At 37.7% G+C, this 17,329-nt stretch overlaps 1 protein-coding gene across 1 annotated transcript in view; it reads left to right on the top strand.

The window, feature by feature from the left end:
- The window catches only part of TTC29 (tetratricopeptide repeat domain 29), a 115,549-nt gene that overhangs the window by 53,062 nt on the left and 45,158 nt on the right, over nt 1-17,329 (top strand). The window contains 3 exon segments of the mRNA XM_030450708.1: nt 9,495-9,586; nt 13,754-13,877; nt 17,020-17,251. Of these exon segments, the coding sequence (XP_030306568.1) occupies nt 9,495-9,586; nt 13,754-13,877; nt 17,020-17,251 (448 nt within the window).

Genomic DNA, 17,329 nt, shown 5'->3' with positions numbered 1-17,329 from the left:
GCTGATGGGATGGAGCAGCCTCTGCTGGGCAGGGCTCTTCCTTGGGCTTCCCCAGGCAAGGCAGGAGCCAGGCTGTGGTCACAGCTGTGCAGTGTCTGGTTTATGTGATGTAAGGTTACAGTTTGTCCACTTGCTCAGAGTTATTAAACTGTCTTCTGTCATTTAAAAGATGTGATTTAGGCAGACATTTTCTTCTTATTGTACTGAATTTTTTTTTTTAGAGTGGCTGGTAAAATATGTTCTTTTTTTTTTTTCTCTTTTCCTTTTTTTCCTTTTTTTCTTTTTTCTTTCTTTTCTCTATTTTTTTTTTTAAATAACTGATAATACACAGGTTGCCATGCATTTCATTCCCACAGGCTAGGAACAAGAAAGACAAAGCAGTGCAACCGTGTGTTAGAGAGGCTATTTACTTTATAGACTTTAGACTATATTAGATTTCAAGCTTAGGTAAGCTAAACCTCAGAACCTAAATGCTGCATGTAATTGAAGGAAAAAGAGAGTTCCAGCATGTCTGATTTCATACCTTGTATTATCTGAGAAACAGTAGTGTGAGAGATCTTAAGAATGTGTCCATTAGTGAAACTGCACCTATTAGACCCTATTATACCCAGGGCTGTAGCAAATGGCTGAAAAACTGCATAAGAAATTTTCTAATTCTGCTACATAATATACTTGTGGAAGTCAGACTTTTTATGTGTTTTGAGGAATGAAACATTTGTACCCATGCTGTACAAACTCAGGAATTTCAATACTTTGATGCAGTTTATAATCTAGGAGGTTTGTGTTCCCTTATACAGCTTAGGTCAAATGAACAGGCTGTAAAAAAAATTTATAAAGTAAAGCTTTTAAAATTCGATTGTTTTCTCAAATTGGTGTAGTTCAAGCTACAGCCATTTACTTATTAAATATCTGTTTAAATTTCAATTCATTTGTTCCCATTGACTTCAAGGGGACAAATCCTACATTCAAGTGTAAGGAAATGCTTAACAGCTTTGCTTAATCAGAACCATAAATAGCTAGTTTGCAGGAAAGGGTCTTGATTCAGCCATCAGACCTTTAAGAATTTAAAGAATTTATCCTTTGATAGATAAATAACCTGAGCATTTGAAACACTGAACCATGCCAATATAAAACCTAGAGCTTGCTGCTTCATTGCTAGAAGCAATTTGTTTTGCTGGTTTGCTTTGAGCTTATGTATTATTTTGGAGCTGATCAAAAGAATTGGTAGCAAAGTGTAAAATAAATTGTACTTCTAAATAAATTGATTTAACATTCCTTGGTGCTTTAAATGTTTTAGTTATATTAATATTTAAACTATTTCTGTCTGAAACATTTTTAGGAGTATATATAGCAATAATGGCCACCATTTCATTTTGCTGTTTTTCATATTAGAACATTACACAGTAAAGATGGTAAAAATATCATCTTTTAGCACTGTAATGGGTGCAGAAGATTTCATGTGTCTATTTGCTTGTAAATGACTCAAGTTTTATTCAGTCAATATAAACAGTCTATTAATCCTTTTACTGCATTTCTTACATGGGCTAAAACTTAAAGAATATGAGGTTTCAGCTGAATAAGAACTTTTCCTTAACTTCCATATAGCTAAGCAGAAAAATACTTATTAACTTTCTTACATTTTTTTTTAATATACCTTTCTGGTTTATCTCTGCAGTTTAGGTTATGCAAATTTAAAGGTTTGCTTTCAACTAGGAAAACTTTGTGTAATTAAAATACCTGTTAGTGGGTGGACTAAAGATTAAGAAGCATGAAGCAGAATATTTATAGATGTTTTGTTTAAGAAGTAATGGGCATTTAAGCATGCACATGCATACAGTATGATATTAATGCCTTAGGAGGCTGCAGCAACCTGACAGACTGGTACATTCATGTAGACACAACCCTGTGATAAAAGCAGCCCAGACATCTGGATCACAGCCTGCAATACAAAACCAGCTCTGAACAATTCACAGTATTGCACTTACCTACATTTCCAGTCTTGTCCACCCCGTTCAGCTTCTTCCCTTCTCTGCCTTTGCCTTTTATGTCCTTGTGGAATCTCATTTTTCCTGCACAAGTCGCCTCCATCTGCTCCTGTGTCCGAGTGGCCCTGGTGCCAGCATCCCATGGAGGAATTCTCAAGCTGAAGGCTGTGTTCACATCACTACTTCTGTCTCAGCACTGCTCAGCACTCAGAGCCACACTGCCTTGTTTTGTCAATAACCATTTATTTGTTGCTGGAATAGTAGCAACCATTACATCTGACCTCCCTGTTTCATCAATTATGGATAGATTATTGGATGTGAACATCTGCAAAAGCTTGCTGTTGAACTTACCTCCTGGCTGGGATTAGATAAAGTATTAAACTGTTGTTTATTGTCAGGCCAAAACTCTACTGGGAAGCCAGGGAATTCCAGGAGTAGCAGACTCCCATCAGCAAGCACCAAAAATTGTTTAGTATTGCCATCGTTTCCCATAAGATCATAGCCATTTATTATTTACACTTATTACTAGTTGTTATAACATACTTGATAAAAGCTCTTGGCAGGCACAGTGTTTCCAGCTATTGTCACATCTGTCAGGATGGAAAGGATACATAAACTGTTTTTTCCCCTTATATTGCTGTTAAAGGGTAACAGATGAAGCTTCTTCAATCCAGACTGTTAAGCCATGCTTTATTTTGAAGTGTGTCAACAGTGGCTGGTTGGGAAAACATTACATTCCCATAGTAGGTAAAGATTTCAACAATCTATTTTAGTGTAATGTCTCTTGCAGTAAAGAATTAAAAGTGTACAATAATAGCAAACTAAAATGCCTGGGTTTGACTTTTGGATGGTTTTTTCCTGAAGGACCTGGGGGAATTTTTTTTTTCCGTTATTTTAACAAAACACTTTATGAGGCAAAATAAACAGTGAAATTAGGACTGCATTCCTGCAAAGCTGTAGGTGTAAAGAATCAGAATTATAATTGTTAGTGGCACAGAAGGCCATAATTAACAACAGTAATACAGAAGCTAAAACAGAAGAAATAAAAAGCATAGGAATAAAAGTTAGCGTTTCTTTAATCATCTGTACATGTCATCTCTTTTAAGTTTCCTGTGGAGCAAAATGAAGCATACAGAGTGAACTGGTGACCTCCTGGAAGCCAATAGAAATTTGAAATTACTCTCGGGACGTGAACTTTTTCAATTAGTTACTTTTATTTACATATCATCCTTTTAGAATCAAAGCACAAGTATACTCAATGTTATGTAAAGCATACAAGACCTGATACAGGCAAAGAACCCTAGGTCTTAATTTGGTAAACATTGAGGACTGAATGAAATGTTTGTCTTCTCTGATCCTTCAAACAGCTGCAGACACAAATACTCTGAAGGATTTATTGCCATGCAAGTTTACAGAGCAGGAAGGGAAACTTGATAGTGAAGTCTGGGGAGGGAAGATGGAGCAGTTACCCCTCAGAGAGTGTCAGCTAAGCAGCATCTTGGTGGTAGCAATGTCCTAGCAAGAGCCAGTGGAAGGTCCTGAACTCGAAGGTGCCCCACTTTGATGTTTGACTTGCCCAGGCTTCTGGGTGGACCCTTCTACACCCCACCCCATACCCCTTTCCCTGATTCCCTTGCTCCAAGATGCATGATTGTGCCATGCATTATCCAAATACCTGCATTAAGGTCCTTGGAAAAGCAGTTCTGGACATTAGAATTTCCTTATGGAGAGGGTGATCAGACATTGGAATGGGCTGCCCAGGGAAGTAGTGGATTCTCCATCCCTGGAGATATTTCAAAAGAGCCTGGATGTGGCACTCAGTGCCATGGGCTGGGAACTGCAGCAGTAGTGGATCAAGGGTTGGACTTGATGATCTCTGAGGTCCCTTCCAACCCAGCCAATTCTATGGTTCTATGATTAGATTGGCCTATTCCAGGCAAATTCTTTCTGTAGAAACAGTGACGAAGTTTGCACATTTGTCCTTTAATTTTGTGCCTATTTCTTTGTCAAAAAGTGCAGTGCAGGGTCGTTGGATGTGGCTGAGGGCAAGGAGATATCATGCACATTTACAGAATTTGAGTTGATGAACTTCAGTTCTGGGAAAAGAAGGAAAATAACAATTGTGTCCAACCAGGGACTGTTCTGTCCTTCCAGTCAGCATGGCACCCAGGTTCAGCATCCCTGCCTTGTGGGCGTGCAAACACAAAGCTGCTCTGCCCCTGGCTGCTCACTGTGCCTGGGTACATTCAGCATTTACAAAGGTGTTGCCTGCCATTCAGTTCATCTTGGGGGATAATTTTCCTGGGATCAGTGAGTTCTGCTCAATGTAACCAATACATGATAGGAACAACACTATTTTCTTATTGCTGTTCCACTTCTCTCATGGTGTTTTGGCCAAAATAAGAATGCATCTGGGTTTGTACTGTAAAACTTTTTTTTTTTTGACCTTACTTGGATGTCATAGGCATGTAAACACTCAGTTTATGGTGATAAAACCTGCACTCTTTGGCATTTTGAAATGCACGTTTCCTGAGGAGCTATGGGAGAGAGTTCACTGGACTGCAAAACGCCTGTGCATAGAGTTCTAGTGTCTTTTATTTTCACTGGACCCTATGGAAGTGATTATTTAGTGAGTGTCAGACCTGTGTATTTTTCCTGAAAGTGTTTCAGAGGTACTAAGTGGTGTGAGGCCAGTGGCCCCACTCTATTGCATTGTCTGTCTACCAACACCTAATGCTGGCTCCAGAGAAATATTGTCAGATGCTGCTTGTGGGGCTGGGCTTTAGCCTGCTACTGCAGCACCTGTCAGAAATCATTAGCTTGTGCTCTCTTTGGTTAATGTTCCAGTTGATTGTCTGATTCATGTTCAAGATCTGTAAATGAGGCAGAAGCATCTTTACTGCTCACCAGCTGTGAAATGGCTAAGCACAACTAGATTTTCAGAAATCAAAATAAATGTGTTTCCAATAAAGTTTGACAACAATATCAAGTGCAAAGCTGAGAGCAGAACTATGTTTTTGTGGGGTTTTTTTAAATTACAGTGTCATAAATCATTATTATCCCATCATGTTTTTGTCAGAGTAATGTATGTTACCAAAATAATGAAATACTGGTAGCAGCATTAATCTTGTGTTGAGTTGGATAGACATTCTTTTTTCAGCATAAATTCATAACTTCAATTTTTGCTTTTTTGTCTATGATCCCCAAATGCATCAATGCTTAGCACAGCCTCTGTCCTTTTGTCTAAGTCCTCATTGTACACCAATGAGGTGTGTGCATGGTTTTATCTTTCTGTATATTTGTAGAAGTACAGGTGTGGCAACAATGAAAAATAAAGAGTAGGATTTTGGGGAGAGAAGTCTTGGGGAAAGAGCTGATATATCTGTGTTATGTTAATGAAATAACCCCAGGGGGGTCACACTGCCATAATGCTGAGAGCTGAGAAGCACATCTGGGCCTGAGAGCTCACTAAGACCTTTCTTGGCCAAGGAGATAAACATGAAATTCACCTTGATTTGAGCATTAGTGCAAGAGCTATATCACCAATAGGCTCTAGTTTGGGGATTTAAGCAGAGATTGTCACTTTATTTTTGCACTCTAACAAATTGTAGCCAGGATAGACTTACAAAGACTCATCAAGAGTGATTCCCACAGTAGCTGTCTTCCTTCCTGGGGCATCTGCATCCATCTTTTAGTGCTATGCAGGGAAAAAAAAAATGGAAATTGTACAAACTCCTTGATTATTTTTTTTTTAAGTTTCTGTTTTGTAGACATAGATACTACTTCTATTTTTATTTGCATACGCCAGACTTAATAGTGGATGGCATATAGGACAGCTGTTTGTAATGGGGAAGACAAAGTTCATGTCTTCACCCTGCTACCTACACACATCCAGCACAGAACCCAAATGTTCTTTTCTGCATTAGACCTTTCCCCTCTATTTCCACTGTGGACCTACAGATGTAAGAAGTTTGAAAGTTTGGGAGTCTGTGTGCTTGGTCAAATAGACCCAAAAACCAATTTGTGACCAGAACCAGAGCAGTTTTAATTTTTATTTTGCTACATTAACCTTACGTTTTTCTTTAAGAGGTCAAAAGAACTGTATATTATTCTAATCTGTTCAACTGCATATACAGTTATTTTTTTCCCACTAGTTCTAGGAGTATCAAACTGTCACTGAAACAGTATGGAAATGTATAATGCAGCCTAGGATGATCAGGCTAAATCTCTTGCCACAGCTTCTGTACATGGAAAAATTTAAAAAGAATAACTAAAAAAATATATAAACCAAAACAAAACCAAAGCAAACAAACACTAAAAAAACAACCATAAAAAAACCAAGACATCAGTAATTCTAAATCTCTGAAAACTTTGTCTTAGTTTTGAGAAGGAAATTCAGCCAGGTTCATATAATGCTCAAACCCACTCTTTTTTGATGTTCAGTACATATATAGTTTATTATTTTAATTATTATTTATTATTATAGTTTATTATGCAGCACCATCTAACTATATAATGTTGTATATTTTTATTTATATTTCCTTAACATTAATAAAATTACCAAGGTGACATTGTAATGCACAATGTTTCCTGTAGACCACTGAAGCTGGTCTGTTGTCTAAAACTATTTTTCCATCCTTTTTATTTTTTTTTTTTTTTTTTGTGGGTAATAACAGCTGTAATCACTCAGCCCACAGATTCAGCAAAACTGCACATTTGTGGGGGAGGTTTCCACATTAATTATTGACTTACTCCACTCCACCTCACCCTTGGATGGCACTGTCCTCTGCACAGATTGGCCAGAATATGTAGAAAAAGACCTATTTGTGACTATAATTCTGTCTAAAGCCAGAAAAATTTTCATGGAAGCCTATAAATTCCATTAGCTCCATATGGTATGTGTTCCAAATGTTTATCCACTTGTCAGAGAATGAATAGATGAGTGGCCCAGCCCTGCCCTCTCAATACTCCCTCGTGACACACGTGTCTTCTCCTACTTGGCATTCACAGAAAACAAGTTAGATGGACTGGTTGCTCATATCCCATGAAAACAAACAGGAAAGCTTTCATGTCCAGTTATTTCCAGGTTTCTTACAGATTCTGGCAGACACACAGTTCTGCCAATTTGCTACCAAGCAAGTGTTATTTTTTTTTTTTTAAGTGAAAATTAAAATTGTGCTGTAATTCCAAGAGACTTTGGGTAAAACTCTCTAATGCTTGCATGCTAGTACAGCATTTTATCCTGCCCTACCTCCTCCTCTTTCTCTGTCCTGAATGTTGAAGATACAGCATGAGGCATAGGTGAGGAGGTCCTTCTTCCCTCTCTCCACACAGGTGAATATTGGGCAGTCAGAGCATGCAGGGACAACACAGCTCCTCTGAAACAAGAATTTGTTCCTCCCTTCCTGTGTCTCTGCAGGGTATCTGAAGCTGGAGGAATCACCTGAAATACAGACACAAAGAGTATATTTTCTATTGTAATTAATCAAGATTTCCTCCCTTTTTGGTAGATAATTCAATTTTCCTTACTTCATCATTATTTAGAATGAAACATTTGATTTGTCTAGAGTAGTAGTAACCTGGGACTAAAATGAGCACTTTTCATCCATATGAATGAGTGGCTTTATTTATTTACTGATTTGCTTCTTTCTAACAGCTGCTACAGGGATGCAGCAAACCGATTTTTACTGTAGCTACTCTGGCTGTGTTTTTTTGTCAGCTTTACCTCTACTTTTTAGGCGTTATCATATCTTTGATAGAAAGAAAAAAAAGAAAAAGCACTGCAGTCTCAGCCTTAGCTGCATTAGTAACCTTTCTATGCTACATGTGGCCACCAGAGGCCCCGTGTCCTGGTTTAACACTACAGAGACCAGTGTAAAGGTAGCAATGCCTCTCAATCCAGTACATGACATTTTTGAAACCTTCTGACACTCTTCTGGCTTTCTGACACAGGCATGATTACTACAATAAATGTTTTAGGTCCTCAGAGTTAAATGCAAAACCAAGAGCTGTTTCTAAGACACTTTTGTGTGTTTCCCTAATCAGCCTGGATTACTGAAAGGAGGCACTGCTGGCCTCCACACCCTCCTGGGCACATTCAGTTTAGGGCAAGTTCATGACTGATGTGGCAAGTTCCTAATGGAGCTGCCTGCAACTCTCTTTTTGTCACATCTTATGTCTGGATAACTCAATTGGCAGTGACCTTCCAGTGCAGGATACAATGCTGAGGTACCTGAGGCTCTAACTGATAAGAAAGGACTTGAGGGATGACAAACAGAGTACATCAATAAGTGCTGCTTTTTGTGCAGACAGAGCCTCTATAACTGAAAAGTAAAAGCCTTGTTCTGGGGTGCTCCTGACTGCAGTAAATTCCTTCAACCACCAGGAAATGTGAGTTGTGGAAGCAGCAATAGGAATGGTGTCACCTGTAGCATGAGCACACACAAGTTGTCTTCTTTTAAACCCCACACCTTGCCAATGCCAGGGGATGCAGCCCTTACAGAAAATGTCCTGTCTTGTACCTCAGTATAAACAGGCACCTTTGGGGCATGCAGAACTCTGTCATCTGGCCGGGAGCATCTCCCATCCCCCTTCAGGGCTGGTAAATGACATTCACCACTCCTTTCTTAGAAATGTGCAAAAAGGATTTCCATAGAGAGTCTTTGGAGATTTCCTGTTTTCTCATGTGTGTAATAGGTTGGGTCAAGCAACAAAGAGGAGGGAGGAAAGAACAGGATTTAATTTTATATACACTCTTCTGTCATCACCACTGGAAAAAAAAAAAATGGATGAAAGAGGAATTGTGCAATACAAGTGATGTCGGTGTTAAATTAAATTAAGATCTTATGGTTTTAGGCAGCAGCTTGTAAGCCTTCAGTTGTGGGAGGGGTCATGATGATGGAGTACATTTTAAATGAATGTTAACAAATTGCTTGCATGTGTGACTAATTAGTCATAAAATAGAAAAATTATCCACACTATTTTAAGCCAAGATGTTTTAAATGTATACCCTAGAATTCATTCAGTTTTAGAGCATATGAATTGTACTGAGAAAAGTTGTCATAGGGACTGTTTAAAGAAGGATAAATAATATTAATTCTTACATCAGCATATCATTCTAAAACATTATTAATGCAAAGGATACCATCTTAAGGTATTTATTAACAGAAATTCATAATAGAAAAACTCTTTAAAAATTTTAATTATGCATAGGCAAATGTGTATTTTGCATCAAGTGACATCGCTTTGGTTTATTCAAATTACCAAAATACAGGGATTTAAATGGAAGTTGCATTTTTTTAAATTTGTAATTATTGAATAATGAATACATCTGTAAGTAATGATCAGTAATCTAGTTCAGTTACACCTGACTAAAGAGGAGAAGTACAGGTGGGAAAACTTTCATTTTGTGCTTCACATGGACACAGAGACAAAAGAAAAAAAAATAGGAAAAAAAAGGTTCAAGTTCTTAGCATTGTACTTATTGGGTTTTATTTTTGTGTTTCACAGATTTTGAACACTTCTATAGAAATCTTCACAGAACTTTGTGATTCTGCTGGCCTAGGCAGAGCATATGCAGCAACAACTGAGATCCTGGCAAGGTAGGTTAGCACACCCTTGGCTGGCTGTCAGTGCAGATTCATTCAGCTGTGAAAGACTGAAATTGTTAGAGGTTTGGCATTTCCCATTACTGACTGCTTAAATTTTAAGCAGTGCCCTTCTTGTAGTAAGTGACCCTTTCCTCTAAAGTTTTTGTAAATGGGTACACATTTTTCAAAGTGTCTGATCTAAGACTTCTTTACCTGCCAACTATATGAACTTCTTTTTCCCACATTTTGTTGTTTTGTTTTGTTTTTAATTTGTTTTTTCCTCACAAGTTTTCTTCCTGGAAAATAGATACCAAGCCATGTTTTCAGGTTAAAAAAGACAGAAAACCTCAAAAAATGTAGATGTCTGAGTATGATCTTTTCTGAGTTGTACATTCCCATTTATTGCACTCAGTTCTTCAGAAGAGGCATTTCTGGTTTGTCCATGTGTAACTGCATAGGAATTTGTTGCAGATAATTGGCTTTTCAGTGTTGTCATTTCAGCATCTACTGGGTGAATTAATTTGAAAGTACTTCAGCTTCTTCCACAAATAACTTAGACATAAATTAGTCTAATGTAATTATCATATGAAGTAGAATCATAGAATCAGTTTGGTTGCTCTTAACTCAGCACTGCCAAGTCCACCACTAAACCATGTCCCCAAGCACCACATCTGCCCAGCTTTGAAATACCCTTCAGGGCTGGTGAATTGACCTCTTCACTGGGCAGCCTGTGCCAGTGCCTGCCAACCCTTTCAGGGAAGAAATTTTCCTAATATCCAATCTAATCCTCCCCTGATGCAACGTGAGCCCATTTCCTCTTGTTCTGTCACTTGCTACTTGGGAGAAGAGACCTTTTTTCAGGACAGTTATAAGGTTTCTCCTCAATCTCCTTTTTTCCAGGCTAAACAAGCTCATGTTTTACTCTCACACCAAACATCTGGATATTTACTTGTCTGATGTATATTCAACAAGCAGATTTCTGGCAAGCCTTTTCAGAAAATGTTGGATAAATGCATGAATGTTTACTGCTGGAGACTGAATCTCCATCCTCACCTTGATCACTTTTTCTTTATTTGTGTTTTATCTGATTTGTATGGGTTTGAACAAACCATTTTAAATTTGATGGATAATGTTTGTATTATCCTAAGTATCATCATTAACATAGTTAATAATTTTAGGGTAACATTATTAAAATTAGGATAACATCATTATCCTAAATTAATGTATTATAATGTCTGTGAGAACTGTCACCTATTGCCTCGTGACAGGCTGGTGAAAGTTGCTGAACCCTCCTGAATTGCTCAGAACTGGTCTCTGGCTTTCAAATTTTTTGTGAAATCTTTGCTGCAGATGTTTCCACAGACCACAGGAAACTGAAATTCTCTATCACATGCATTTAGGCATTTCATTTTCCAGGGAAAAATCTGACATAATAGCACCGTGTTCTTGACTTATTCTGCCAGTGTCCACCATGGTAATGACTTCTCGTGGACACATGATTTATACATCCAATTCAATCACATGAGCAATCCTATAAAAGGTGCATATTTTCATAAAAGTCTAATAGGGGTAAAAATCTCGTAGGGCATTTTAGCATGAAACTGGAAAATGAGTTGCTGTAGATATGTAATCTCTTCTGCTGAAGTCATCATAACTGTTCTGTGGGATCATGAATGAATATATCTTTAGGAAATTACATTTTATGCATTTAGGAAGGAGATAGAAAGTATATGGCTGTATAAAATAACATGTAGATTTTTGAAGGAACTGTAAAATATTAGCCCTTTGAGTAGGAAAGAGCCGTTTATCATATTATCAGGTCTTGTGAGGGATAAAGTGTTCCAGTAATCCTTCTAGCATACTTTAAATATCCAAAGCTGTCATGCTTTTAAAAGTACTTCCTTTGAAAAATTGTTAAGCTGTACAACCAGTTGGTAGTCAGCATAAGTGAAGTTCTAAAAGTGAGAAATACCTTTCTGATATGTATCAAATTGATTTCTGTTTACTTGAAAGAGGTTATATGCCCTAGCAATTTTTTGTATTTTCTCTACACGGACCATAGGGGGTTTTATGTGAAATATAAAAATTGGCCAAAAAATACATCAAAACATTTCTATTAATTCATGGAATTAGGAAAACCTTTTTACATTTTCTCCTGTCACTGATTCCATTTGCTTTATTACTTTCAGCCTCTAGCCCACAAACTTGGTGGCACAATCAACAAACCCCTTAGTGGCTGTTTCATCTCTGCTCTATTTGATTTCTCCACTCTGAGTAAATGATTAAGTTTTCATGCATTGGTTCAACCAAAATCTATGTTCACTCAACCACATCCTTTATTGATTACTTCTACTGCAAACAGTAGGCCAAGTGTGATATACATAATTGGACAGTTGTCAGGGGATGTGGGTGTTAACAGTCCTGTTTTCCCAATTGGAAACTGGAATCACCTTGATACACAAATATTCTGCACTGTTTCATTCTCATTCCTTGGACCGAGGAGTCCTTTTCCTCAGAATATATGTTTTTAACTCTCAAAGGTCTGGTTGAATGGATTTAATGATTATACCATATAATATGCTCTTCAAGTTGCACCTGTGCACAGCATATAGAAAACTAGAAAAACTGGAATTAATATTTGTCTAACACTTTAACCTTGTCCTTTAACTTATATAAATCATGTGCTCTATTTCTGTGGGGAAACCTTTGATTTTATCTTCTTAGGAAAAAAAAAATAGGGTTTAAAAATTGTGTTTCTAATTCTAAAATTGAGAAGCCTTTTGACATTTGGTAAATGTTTACATTACAGTCAATATAATATTCTCATGATTTTAAAATACTTAAATTAGGAAGCTTTAGTAAATCCACCTTTGCTTATTGACAAGTAAGCTTTGCAGCAGTATATAGGTGAACACTTCAAGCATTCTGATTTGCAGTGTTTTAGCATCCTTTTGTAGCAGTCTTGCTCATCTCAGTCACATACAGATAATCACTGCAATATTGTGAATTTGCAGGCATGCTTTGCTGTTTTTCATGTTCCATGGCAGGTTCTACTCTGTTAGAATTACTCTGATATCATAAGACAGGGAACTACAAATTTCTGCCAGATTTTGAAAGCACATATCCCTAGCATAGTTCATAATTAAAACTGCAGTGTAAATAAACCCCAGTTCATCATTTCTTACAGGACTATAACTTGAAGGTGTTTTTTAAATGGTGAGAAAATAAATCACAATTCTTTACAGGAACTTCTGTTTCTGTGTGTTTCTTAACTAAGAGTGGATTTTCTATCTTGCTTGGTGGCTTGACACTTAGCATGCTCCACTCCTCCATTAGTGACTCTGGTTCATGGCTAATATTGAGGTCAGCTGCAGTAACACTTCAGCCTTAAAGGGAAAAAGAGAGCAGTGTCTTACAGGCAAACCCAGATGTCTGTCTTCTGCCTTGTAATCATACTGCAGAGATCTCATATTGTTAATAAGACTGGCTTTATTAAAAAAAAGGAAATCTGCAAACATTACTGTCAGAGCACATCAGCCAATTTTCTACTTGGGTCTAGCTGTGACCTCAGGTTGCTCTGATCTCACTGGGATTTTGGGGTGACACCTGCAATCCACAGCTTATAGGTTTGCTTCTGTGACTTCAGCAACCTTTGACCTGCCCAGCCAAAGTGCAGTATTACACCTAGGGAAATGGTGTCACCCCCAGAACTAAGAGGCAGCATCATTATGGAGCTGCTGCAGCACCAGGGTTCTAGAGCAAGAAATGACAGCTCCAAATTACAGGAGCACATCAATTCCTGCTGACAAACTATCCTTATCCCTTCCCCAATTTTGTCAGGATGGGAGGTCTGGCTGTATTGAAAATGTTACCTGCTGCTCAGCAGAAAAAAAAAAAAAAATTAGAATAATGGAATCTGCAAGACCCCCATAAAATCACCTGCATTTTCATTCTTGACCCCATATCCTGAAGAATAATTTTGGTTTATTTCACTCAGCCCCCAGAGGTTCTGGGTGGACTGGAGTCATTGGTTTCAGCACAGGCAGTGCTTACACAACCTTGGCAACCAAGTCAAGATGAGGCAGCAAAAGTAAAGTTAGGTCAGAACAGGGGGATAGATCTTCAGTGTGTGGAGAAGTTATCTGAGTGAATCTTTAATTTTGTCCTTGTTTGCTTTAGTCAGGGAAAAGTGGCTGAAACTATGAAGTACTTGGGAGAGTTTATGAAAACTGCTGAGAACGCTCATCTAAGCCAAAGTCTGGTGGATTCGTGTGTATTACTTGGGAATACTTACAATGAAAGAGTAAGTACTGCTTGTAGTAACTACATCAAACAATTGTGTTTAATCTATGGTCAAAATCTGATTTTGGACATGGAATGAACCAGAAGAGCTGGATCCAGGTATTGTGTCTTACAAGAGTTACCGAAGTAGAAGATACAGTGACACTAAATAAAATGTGCCTTACATTTTTGGGAAAGGTGAAAATTCCTCATCATATTTGGCACATGGGAGTTTGTTCTAGAATGAGTGAATAAGAACTCGAAATTTGGATCATGACAGCTTCTCAGCACTGTGAAAAATCTGCATTCAAATCACCTCTGGGTGATCTGGGGGTGCCCCCCCAAAATCATCAGTTAACACAAATGAAATTTTATTGGACAATACACTGAAATTTATGCTCTTTTTAAATTAATATATGCCACATTGCAGACGAATAAGCAGTTTTATTTTAGCTTGATTTCTTCTCTGTGTTCTCTAATCAAATTTTTTATTTTTAGGTGCTAGCAGCAAATAGTTTGGCAAAGGTCTGTGTGGTTAGTGGAAAGGCTTTCTCCTCTATAAGCCTCCTGGTGGCTTTGGTTTGCTCTGCTTAAATCAATAAATAGGCAGTGATCATAGAATCATAGAATTAGCCGGGTTGGAAGGGACCTCAGAGATCATCTAGTCCAACCCTTGACCCACCGGAGCAGTTGCTAGACCATGGCACTGAGTGCCACATCCAGTCTTTTTTTAAATGTCTCCAGGGACGGAGAATCTACCACCTCACCGGGCAGTCCATTCCATAGCCTAATCACCCTTTCCGTGAAGAAATTCTTTCTAATATCTAACCTAAAATGTGATGTACAATACTAAGCTAGAGATAACATTTCCACTGCAGCAACATTTGGTTTTTTAAATCATAAGGGTTAAAAACATTACCACAGAAGTGAAAGGTTCATGTTGAGCCCTTTAACACCTATTTTAGAGCTGAAATGCTACATGAATTTAGCTACAATAAGTAATAAAAAGAACAGATTCTGCAGACTGGACAAAGTGGAAATTAGGTAACACTTCCACAATTAAATAACAAAGTATAAGTAGAAATACCCTTTCTAAATCACCTTTACTAGCTTCTGTTGCCTGCTTTTTCTGTCAGAATTTCTTTTCTATCTTGCCCCTTTTCACTTATTCTACACTACCCTCAAATGTCTTTTTTTTCTTTCTGGATTCCTCTTACATAGAACTTACATAGTTGTTGACCTATTTTTGTTTCATAAGCTGTAGAAAAATTTCTTACTCTGTAATCTCTGTATTAGCTTGAGAGTCTTCTATTTACATGTGTTCTTAGCATAAATGCTGAATTTCCCATTAAAAACTAAGTTTTAAAGTCTCTAAGGACTTCCTGAAGAAATACCAAAATGGATCTGAAGCTTAGAAGTAGGGTGATGTGATGCTGTGCTTGGTTATTCTACTCCAAATTTGAAAAATAATTAACTAAATTCTGTTTAACTACTTTTCTATGTAGATGTTTCTGCCACCATTGCTGTTATTTCTATGAGGTATTATATTTTTAAAAATTAACCTCTTTTTGGCTATTGTCTTGAACTAGGTAAGTGGTGTGGAAGGGAAGAAACTCAGTAGCCTATTCTTATGAGCTTGCATAGATGTAATTTTAATACTAAAAAAAAAAATCTAAAGTTTTACAGTTCCTTATTTTCTATGCCATTCATATTTTCTATGCAAGGTCAGGAACGTTTACCAAAAAAATGAGCCTGAAACAACATTTCCTCTCTGGGATCAGCTGCCATTGCTGGTATTCTCTAGGTCATTGTAAGGAGTTTTTTATTCAACTCTGTACTTGCCCCCCTGATACAATTTGCAGCATTACTGTCCTCATCAAGATATCTCTGTTTATACGTAGATTTATCCTATCCCTTTAATAAGCCATGGATATAGCTTTTGCTGTTCTTTCCAAAGTGAGTTTGAGCAAATTCTCTTTGCTCCATTCAAACTGTTGCTGTCTCTTTACATTTCTGTCACCCCAGCAGTCCATCACCGTCACTGTCTTTAATGCTGTTACACTCAGTTCCTCCTTGCCTGTCATGATCATTTTACCCACATGTTTCTTGTTTCCTAAAATGCCTGGATTTGTGTTATGCACAAGTATTGGGTCTAATTTCTCCCAGTTTGTTAAGCAGATTGCTTGCTTAATATGCAAGCTTTGGTGGAGTCAGCCTGACATGCTCTACATTTCTCATTGCACTTGGTTTCTTAGTCTGATTTGCTGCATTCCTCTCACTACCTGCATCACTTAGCCTATTACTGATCTCATGAGTATGGCAGGGAGATGTTTCTGCTCTTTATTATTACCATAGTGCTTATTGTTCTTTATTCATTGCTCTGTGTCCTCTGGTCTAATTCTGCTCTCCTGATGTCTTAAAAAAAAAAAAAAAAAAAAGCCTAAAGACTTCCCGAATTTCTATGACTCTTTCTCCTTCTTTAATTACAGCTGTGTTTTAGCAGTCATACAAATTTTGATCCCAAAAAGTGGTATGAAGTGCCACAGGTATCAATTGCAGTCTTTCCTGCTGGTCTCTATAATCTTGGCAGAAAGGATTTTCTGTCTTGCAAAATCAAGCTGAGGGTGAAACAATACGATCTCTCTGAAAATGCTTTCAGTTGAGAATTTTATGCCATCAAAGCTGTGGAATTCCACACCAGTGGGAGAACTTCAGGGAGCAGGCAGGCTGTGGCTTATGTTAATGCTAAACATTCAGAAAATGACCCAGGAATTTCTGTTGTAATGGCAACAAGAAGAGATGTTAAACCTAATGGAACAATAGAGAGATTTTCTCAATGGTTTGGCTGGAATCAGTATGGTACTGATAATAATACTGATATACAAATTAATATTTACATACTTAGATTAATATTTATATGCTTAGATTTGTATCCAGAAAACAATTCTGTTCCTGTGAATGACATGAGCAGTGTTATTTGGATTTGGGAGGTTAGGAAACAGCAGTGAGTGATTTGCTTAATGCTGTGCCATGAGTCAGCCTGTGGGCTGGCCTCAGCTGCAGCATCTCTGAGGTGCCAGAGGAGCAGCCTCTCATCTCAAGTTAAAACCCAGGTGACTACAAGGAGTTCTCACAGTTATTTTCTTTTTTCTCTTCTGCACCAGGGGAACTATAGTAAAGCTGTTGAAAAATTTGTCCAGGCTTTTGAGGCAGCACAAAAGTTAAAAGATTTGCCTTTATTGGATGAAACAAAGACTTACTGTGGCATTGCGAAGGCTCATGAGCTGATGGTGGCATTTAACAGCCTTATAGAAGCAGAAGATCCTGTTAGCCTCAAGTACCTGCTGGCATGGAAGGAGAACAGAAGTGACATGTGCACTGACCCTCTTACAGTTGGTAAGACATTGGTTATGAAACACATTAGTGCTGTATTGTCCTCAACAGTTAAGTCGTTTTTCTTGTAGAGTTATATTC

This window comes from Calypte anna, chromosome 4B (genome assembly GCF_003957555.1).
Source record: "Calypte anna isolate BGI_N300 chromosome 4B, bCalAnn1_v1.p, whole genome shotgun sequence".
Classification (NCBI taxonomy): domain Eukaryota; kingdom Metazoa; phylum Chordata; class Aves; order Apodiformes; family Trochilidae; genus Calypte; species Calypte anna.
The sequence above is the reverse complement of the archived record's forward strand: the minus strand, read 5'-3'. Positions and strand labels throughout refer to the sequence as shown.